Source organism: Macadamia integrifolia, chromosome 6 (assembly GCF_013358625.1).
Source record: "Macadamia integrifolia cultivar HAES 741 chromosome 6, SCU_Mint_v3, whole genome shotgun sequence".
NCBI classification, from domain to species: Eukaryota; Viridiplantae; Streptophyta; class Magnoliopsida; order Proteales; family Proteaceae; genus Macadamia; species Macadamia integrifolia.
This window is the reverse complement of record NC_056562.1, coordinates 19,786,640-19,796,127: the sequence shown is the minus strand read 5'-3', so window position 1 is coordinate 19,796,127 and position 9,488 is coordinate 19,786,640. Positions and strand designations below refer to the sequence as shown.

The 9,488-nt window shown below is 37.2% G+C and overlaps 1 protein-coding gene across 1 annotated transcript; it reads right to left on the bottom strand.

Annotated features, from left to right (window-relative positions):
• Nucleotides 1–5,238: 5,238 nt before the first annotated feature.
• On the bottom strand, nt 5,239–9,394 carry LOC122081310. Its single transcript, XM_042648377.1, has 2 exons — nt 9,112–9,394; nt 5,239–6,060 (listed from the first exon to the last, which is right to left on the bottom strand). Exons 1-2 carry the CDS (start codon nt 9,136–9,138, stop codon nt 5,629–5,631), a joined length of 459 nt encoding a protein of 152 aa, XP_042504311.1. The 5' UTR covers nt 9,139–9,394; the 3' UTR covers nt 5,239–5,628.
• Nucleotides 9,395–9,488: the final 94 nt, after the last annotated feature.

Sequence of the window (9,488 nt, the reverse complement as noted above, 5' to 3'; positions counted from 1 at the left end):
TTATTGTCTATCGTTGGCCTCTATGGTAGAATCAGTCGGGGAGGCCTGAGAGGCGGTGGTTTACCCTGTGGCGGATGTCAGCGGTTCGAGTCCGCTTATCCCCAGCTCGTGACTGTTATATTTGTGGATCTATTTTATAAAAGACTTCAAAGTTTCAAACAAATAGGGGAAGTGCCTTAAAAGTGAATTTAAATTTCAAATTGAGAAAAATACATAATGCGACTAAATTCCATTATAATAACACACATTCTTATATATTTATGAAACTTTAAACATACATTTTAACCACTTTCTACGCTTAATAAATTGAAATTTGACCTATTAGATAAGTGTTCTTTTATCACATGGAGCCACCTACTTTCATTCATATGCACCACATGCCAAATGGTGACAAAATCAAGGTGTCCCAATGTAGACATGTAGATTTTTTTTATTGAATCAACTTCAAATGCGTGGTTCCTTTCCATAGTTGAAGAGGAAAAATCTTCCAAGTGGCAAGTCAAGTGTGAGCATTACGACCCAAATATTATTGATAAATAAATTACAAACTCCCTGATCCTGTAGAGGCATTATTTTTCTCTCTGTGTGTGTATATATATATATATATCAATTGGTATCCTCACTAAATCAAGAATTTGTAAGAAGGCAAACCAAGAAAATGGATGAAGTGATCAAGCAAGAACCTCAATGGATGATCTTAAAGTCAAGCTCAATCAACCAAAATCATGTAGAGTTGAAGCTCTATAAATGAAGAACAAACTTCAGGGCATCTCTTCATGAAGACCAAGCGCCTCAGATGGAAGATTGGCAATGGACAACATCAAGGGTGTTATACTCTACATCAGTGCAAAACTTAGGAATCCTACGTTTACATTTGCGTATCTTTGAAATCTTGAGCGTACGTAAAGATCCTCATTTAGCTCTTAATCCCAAGGACATATATAGTTTTAAGTCACCCAAACTTTACTAAATTGTTTTGACCTTTAATTAAAGACTTTACCTATATATATAACCAAGTTGGAACTTATGAACCTTAAACTGGTGAGTTAGATTAGTTATTGATATATATACCATCATTACGCCGACCAATGACATCTGTGGTTGGTACTTGTACCCCGAGCACATCAATGTTATGTCTAGGGACAACCAACGACTTAAACTTCAACCTATATCAAAAGGATTTGTGCTAACATGATGCCTAGCTCCCTTTCCTTTTTTTTTTTTTTTTTTTTTTTTTAATGTATTTAAGAGACGTTGAAGTGGATTTTATGAGGCCTTGTTATCACTTCATTGGTATATTTTTCTTAGAATTTTAGAGTTTTATTGAGAATCAGAGTCATTGATTATGTAATAATTTCATGATAAGAGTTACTGAGAGATAGGGTGTCTCCAAAGGGTTGATTATATAGGTGATTGAAAGTAAGAGTGTCAAAAAATCACGGCCAGCCTGAGCCCACCCTGAACCAGAACAAGGCCTGGGAACTTTTTAACCCATACAGCAGGGTTAAGCTGGGATTTTGAAGCCTGAGACCGGGCTAGGCTGGGCCAGGCAGAGGCATTGAGTCTAGCCCGGCCTGACCCAACCCAACCCTACCCTAACCTGCCCTATATACATTATATCTAACTCAGCTTTTGTGTACAAAATTATATATCACTACTAAACAGTAAATTCATTATAATTCATACTAACCTCAATGGGGTGTCAATTACAGTCCAAGACCGGTAGGCCCGACTGAGCCCAACCATTTAAAACCTAAACCGGCCTGGATGGGCCTGATTATTAAAGGTGTTGAGTTGCACCTTGACATATTTGTTAATAGGTAGTTCTCGATGCAAGAGTGCTATCCGACCAAGACCGATCGATTAATAGCCTGACTCAGCCTTACATGTTTAAGGCCCATTTATAGCCCGCTTAGTGCTCGCTTAGAGTCCTGTTTACTTAGTTTGACATGTTAAATGATTATTCAAAGCCTAATTATAGCCTATTTAGAGCCCGTTTAGAAAGAAACGTGTCATTAACCCATTTAAAGCCCGACTAAGGCCCGTTTAGTCTGATTAATTATTGATAGTCCGATTAAAGACCGCTACCCGATCGGCCATTTATAAATGGAACACCGATCCTCTTACGGGCCAGACACAGTGCAAGGTCCTAAAGTGAGGAAGCCCGATTAGGCATGACTAAAACCAGCCTGATCTGACCGATTGACACTCCTAACCCACCCTATCATACTTATATTTTGTTAATTCACTATTATACACAACCCACCCTCAGTTTGATTTATAATATTAGCTTATTTACTTCCCACTTTTTTATTCATGTCAAACCCTTTATTAATTTCTCATACTGATAGAGAGTCAATCAGGGCTAATCCAACCCAGTCCAGCCCAATCACAGTCAATCAGGGTCAGGTTGGGTTGGGCTTAGCCCGACAGGGTTATTCCTGGGCTGGGATATTTTATTAGCCTAATCTAGGGCTGGACAGTGTTAAGAGAACTTGAGGTTGGGTTGGGGTTTTAGAAAACCCTACCCATTGACATCCTTAATTGAAAGGTTTGATTATTACCATTAGGAAAGTAATCAGAAATACCTGATTGTTGTCATTTTGAAAACCAATTATGTGAAGGTTTAATCACTACCATAGGAAAGTGATCATTTTTTTTTCTTTTTTTAAAGAAAAGCACTGGTCACTCATAAGTTACCTAGTCCAATTTGGGTTTGAACATGGTCTGGTTATATGGAATCCTAATTAATTATTAAATTAATTAAAAAAAATTAAAAAATCATAACTCCCAAACTATAAATCTAGATTAGATGATTTCAAAGGTGTTGAAAAGCTTATTTCAAGTGCTTGTTAATGGAATGAAGCGTAGAGAGAAATAACCATTTCAGCCGTGGATCCCACAAAGCCAATATGAAATCTTTCTAAATGGATGTTCAAATGAACTCATTTTAAGCCTTTTTTTTTTTAATATAATAATATTATTTATCAAAATCATTTATTTTGACAATTTGGGTGGTTCTAAAGCCACTAAACCACTTTTGATCTTGTCAACTTTCAAGGGTATTTTGGTCTTTTTCTAAAACATTTTTGATATTACATGAAGTCTCTTGAATCATAAATTGGATTTTCTTTTTCACCGCTCCAAAGCACTTAGTCATCATTGTGCACGCCTCCAGAGCGACAAAATAAGGTGTCTACAATCACATAATTGAAGTAGGACTTCAAATTTGCATGTGGATAATACAAGGGAATCCTCTACTTATCTAATGATCATGATCGACCCAGTCAGAATGTCACACTAGAAAGATTGTGAGTTATCTTGCTAATTTGAGTGCAAATTTTTTGGAGACCAATTTTGTAAATGATGTTCTACTGTTCTTCTATCAGTGATGTGATGAGAAAACTGACGGCCTTGGGCCAGCCCAATTTGGCTTGGATCCAAACACTACTAATTCGATATGGTGTTTCTTCCTGTATCCCACCCATGGTTTAAAGTATCTCCGATATCGATACGATACCCTCCGATACGTATCTTAAATTTAGTCGATCGATACGATACATACCGATACGATACATGAAATTTTTAAAATCCTTTTGTATCGATATATATCCTACGATACACACCGATATGCACCAATACACTATCGATATGTACTGATGCTCTATGGAAAATATAAACTTGAGGTGAAATATACGTTTTGGTATGCATCGGTACGAATCCGTGAGTATTTGTATGTATTAATCGGTACGTATCGATGAGTATTAGTATGTATAGGTGAGTATCTGTATGTATCGATCAATATGTATCAGTGAGTATCGATACGTATCGGTGAATATCAGTATGTACCAATACAGTGCGCTACGGTCATATAATGGCCAAGATGGGTATTTTTTCAGAAAACACGATTTTTTGAGGGGATTTTGTTCCAAAGTTGCTGCCAGCCATATTTCTCTCTAACTAAAGTGGAAATCAAGGTTGGGAACAAGGATTTTACATTTATGGGACAACTACAAACTTTGAATTCTTAGTGCGATACCCTCAATTTAGTGTTTATGCATAATACATGTTATCAATAGCTTTTTTTAATAATTTTTTTATGCAAAAGTGTTTAAAAAGGTGTTTCATATCCATTTATGTGCGTATATTTAGCGTATCTTAGCGTATCTCCGATACGATACGATACCCTCCGATACGTATCTTAATTTTGGTCGACCGATACGGCGACCGATACCGATACTTTAATACTTGATCCCACCAAAATATAAGGGGAAAAGAAATGCTACCTGGTCACGTGGCTTCTGTAGAAAGGGGAGGGGGTGTGAAATTATGGGCACATTCATGTGAAATTCAAAAAACCCACAACATGTTGATGAACTTGTGAGCCTCCTCATTGGCCCCGTATCGATGTAGAGACCATGTGACCAAGTAGCATTCTTCCCAAATTATACTATGGCTACGTTTGTTGGGTTGATAATGTATTCCAAGAAATCATACCAAACATAGCCTTAAACATCTAGACTAACTATTTATTCAATTTATATTTGTCATTTCATCTTCTCAGTGTCAACTTTTTGTGGGCCCTGAGCACCCCATCAACTAAAGATCTCAACTCTAAATCATGGTTAAAGAGAATGAATTATCTAGCCATACTTCGAAAAGCATTTGAAATTGTATTGGAGGCTTCCTGAAATTAAGGTTGTATGTGTGTGTGTTGGATCCAACTCTTCTTTATATGAGATTCGGTAAGGTTGTATGTGTGTGTGTTGGATCCCACTCTTCTTTATATGAGATTCGGGGTCAACAGATGATGCTTGAGGACTGCTTAAGAACAGATGTTTTTGGGTTTCAGCATGTAATTCCAGGTTCAAAGAGTCAAGAATCTCAAGAGTCTGATGATGTAGTTGAAACCAAACTCTGGAGAGGCCCATTTAAGGCCTAATGCTGGTTGGGGCTGATTGGAGTCTTATTTCTCGTGAGGGGTATGCAAGTAAGCAAGTTGCAAATGGGTCAAGGCTCTGCTGAAACCCAGCCCTGGTTAAGCCAAGCCCCTTCCAGCCTGAGACAAGCTTATGTAAGCTGGCCTTGCAAATTATGATTCTGTCAAAGCTTATGGGGAATGAACATGGAAGGAAACTCTATATATGTTTGCTAACAGGGCAAGCTGTGGTGGAAAAATATAACCATCTGCAATATGGAGAATGAACATGGAAGGAAACTCTATATATGAAAGGCAAATTACACAAAATCAATGAGAAAAGGGGATTTTCTCTGCTTTTTTATTGAAGTGGTACTTGATACATAAAAGAATAAAGAACTTGGGAAGGGAAGCAGCAGATTAATCTATGAGACAAGAATCGACTGATGAACAAATTTTTTACAATAGGACTCTACTCAACTCCTCTGCTTTTCATGCAGATAGGCTCCCTGCCAAAGACACAAAAAATAAACGGCTGAGAACCCAAGAATCCGACTGTGCCAGACCTTAATTTGAGGCCTGCACAAAGAATGCCTCCTTTCTTCTAAACTCACCTGTTAAATGTTGTTGCTGCTCCCAGAGTCAAATCAATTTTAGCTTTACGTATTGTTAGAACCGAATTAGAGAGAAATCACATTAGGAAAGTCAGGTCAGGCACTAGAAGACGCTCCAGATGCAAATCCGCCAGATTTCCAACTTCTTGATCCAGGCTGCTCACCCCTATTAGGAAATAATGGACCTCTGACTTTGAGCTGCTTTGGCCCTATCTCGATATGTGGGGGTTCCCTCATGGTCTTTCTCACATCAACTGGGAAATTGTTCCTTCTGTTATGTTCTCTTGATTTCATTCTCTCAAGGTCATCCCTGTCAAGCATTTTCAAGCCTGCCGATGATTGCCTGAACTTGAAGGGCATGGGAGCAGTGGTTCCACCAAAAAACCTTTCTTTTGGTGTGTCACATGAAGTTTCCTTAGAATTAGCACGGGGGCTACAATGTCGGTCAGGCTTATGGTTTGTACAGCTGTCAGCTGGTGATCGCATTAATTTCCCTTTAGGATGGACTTTCTTTAGCCGTTTGAGCCCCTGCAAGATAGGAATATTCTATTAATCAAACTCATTCCTTACTATCAAAATAAAAGCAAATAGATAAATTGAAGGCCCTATATTTGGATCCAAGAAAACAAAAACTAAAGTCAAAACAATTTAGGTAACCAGTATTTGATGGTAATGTAGTAATAATTTAGAGTAAACATGACATATAAAAAGACCTATAGAAGGATCCAAATATAGTGTTCCCAGATTTCTGGTGGGAACACGTAAACCTCAAGCTCGTTTTTGTACACGTCTAGAGCTTTCTGGCTGGACCTGTATGGCATCGGTGACTCATTCCATTTTGAGATGGCTTTCAATTTTATGAATAAGAAACAAAAGGTTCAAGCCATTGCTTCAAACTACTGAACAGTGAGAATATAATTAATCTCACCCAACCATATGTGGAAAAAAAAAAAGGAATGAAATCATTCCAAGTGTTCCAAGCACTAAGCCAGAGGGCAATAGTAAGCCATAAAAATTGTGATTTAATTGTTTCATGCTATCAGTTTCCAAATCCCTAAATCATCCTCAAAATCAGCAGAAAGAAGTACCCCTAAACTTTCTTTATATTCCTCTAAAAATCAGCTCATAGAAGGACATCACAACAGAAACTTCTAAATTTGAAATACAACTAAACTATCTACATAAAAGACCAATCCAGGTGAGCACCTTCCACTCAATACAGGGGACCATGGAGACAATTAGTCCATGCATAACATATCTATGAGAGACAAAGCCAGGCTTGGGCAAACAACACACTTTACTAACCGGCATCTCATCAAGTGGCATGATTTTTTGTCATAAGGAAACTCCCCTCCCCCCACCCCACCCCCGGTAAATAGAAAAAAAAGAAAAGAAGAAACACTAGGTGGCGATTAATAGTTGGAGATGTATGTGGCGTGGACCCCCGGAGAATGAAACAAAAGGTCTAGCGCTGAAAAATCCAGTCATCTAATTCTCCAAAATGGCAGTCAATTCAGAAATCATTTGTCGAATACTATAGACCAATGTCAGAAGTTTTTCTGCTAACTTCAGAATATATTTCCTAAAATTGGCCTGAAAAACATATTAGTCACAACAAAAAAGGAAAATCAGGAAGGAAGCTTCTATTTCATGAACAACATATTAGTCACAACAAAAAAGGAAAATCAGGTAGGAAGCTTCTATTTCATGAACTGAAAAGGCTGAGGATCAAAACTCAAGATTTTTGGCCCTATGCCAAGACTAAAGCTTCTAATGCAGCAGAATCTTTACAATGTTTTACAACATTGAAAAAAAAAAGCATAATTCATTTTATCCTATGCACCTACTTAATTCCAAATTTCCAATATTTTAAGAAAAATATTAATAGGAGAGCAATTCATTCTCAAAGTATAACAAAAAGCTGAATGATGTTAGCATTAATATAATGTTTCATTTCTACATTTTTTGGATTTAGTTTTAAGACTTCTTTCAATGGATTTATGTATTCCAAGTATGTTTACCTTTCTTTCTTTTCTTTTCATTCCTTCCCTCACTCTGGTCATCACTTTTGCCATTGGCTGTTACTACGTCTTATCCTATGCACCTACTTAATTCAAACTTTCAAGTATTTTGACTTGAACGTGCAACCATTAGATTAAAACACCAGTGCTCTACCAACAGAGCTATATACCCAAAAAAAAAGATGTTTTTAAGGATATGTGTGGAATAGAAAAGAGGGCAGACCCTCTTCTTCTCATCATATTAGAGGGGCACGAGTCTGTATGAGGCTCATACTGCAGAGCAAGCAAAGAACCAAGCAACTCCAGAGAGCGCTAGTTGATCATAGACCAAAGAAGAACCTGATGAGCTAGCTGATTGTAGACCACTCTCTCTCGAGGTGGTCAAGAAAAAGACTATTCATAGCTACTTAATCATAAATAAAATTTTCTACCCAAAAAAAAATGTGTATTTTAAGAAAATATATTAATTGAAGTGAAATTTACTCTCAAAGTATAGAGAAATCTGAATGATGTTGACATTAATATAATGTGCCATTTCTACTTTATCTGGATTAGTTTTAAAAACATCTTTCAATGCTTTAATTTATTCCAAGTATATTTCCCTTTCTGTTCCTTTCTTTTCATTCATTCCCTCACTCTGGTGCATCACTTTTGCCATCAGTTGTTTCAATAAGTAAAAACCTTAAAGGGGAGTATTAAGTCCCTCAGATAAGATAAGTGCCTTTACATGTTGTGATGGGTATAATACCTTGCTGGCCCAAACATGAAGTTTCAGAAAACCACCCGCCCTAGGGAAATCACTGATGGTGTAAAAGCAAGCATAACACCCAAATGTGATGGATGATGAACTTTTTTTTTCCAAAGCTGATTGCTGTGGTGTAATCCTCAAGTTTAATGCTACAACAAAGGATAGACAAAAGGCCAAGATTGGTGCTCATTGTGTACCCATGATGTCTTACCAAGACATAAATGACAAATAGATAGACATGGGTATTCTCCATGAGCATCTCACAGGATCTCTAAGAAAAGGAAATTCCAGACAACCATAGGGGCAGGCAAAACTAGCCATAGAAGGCCAAATGACATATGGCAAGTGCCTTTTTCTTCCTCATTGAACAATATTCAATGAAACATTCACCATCCATTCTTGTATATAAGATCTTATAATCATTTACAACATTATAGGGGTATCATTTATCATCATATAAAAAGTGCATGACGATGGGACATAATGCCTTGAGGCTTACAGATTACGCTAAGAAAAATAAAAATTCAGCTCAAGCCTTAGTATTTAAAGAAATCGGTATCATATCAAGTTCCCACTAATATATATCAAATCTTATTGTAGGTAAAACGTTAGTCATTCCAGATCATATAACAAGTGCAGAATGGAAGAAGAAAGATGCAGTAGAAAAAATGTTCTATGCAGGATACAGACAACGAACAGTCTCTTCTTTAAATTTGTAAGTAGAGTCAGTAACCTTTGACTAACAAGCTAAAAGCAATAGGAAATATTGTCCATTAGTGACAAGGTAATGCAAAACTCATTATTTTATACCTGCTGTTCAGAGAACTTTAAGGTCATTACACTGTTCTCTGTTTGTTTTTCTGCTTTCACAGATGATCTACGTTTAACCCTGAAAATTTCTGAATCAGAGTCATCACTACATTGATCCTTATCAGGTGTAGCTTGTGACCCATAAGTTGTTCTTTGACGGGTAGACAAGCACTGTCCATATGAAGGAGAGGATAGTGAAGATAAATTTCCATCTCCAGCTGCTACTGTGCAACCCTTAGAGTCATGCCCCTGTACAATGAAATATTGAAAAAGAGACAGAAAGATAAAAGGAAATCAAGATTCAGTCAAAGCAGAAATAAAATAGACAATTGTTGGCTGATACAATAGAAAGTCAAGGGGAAGGGGGGGGGGGGGGG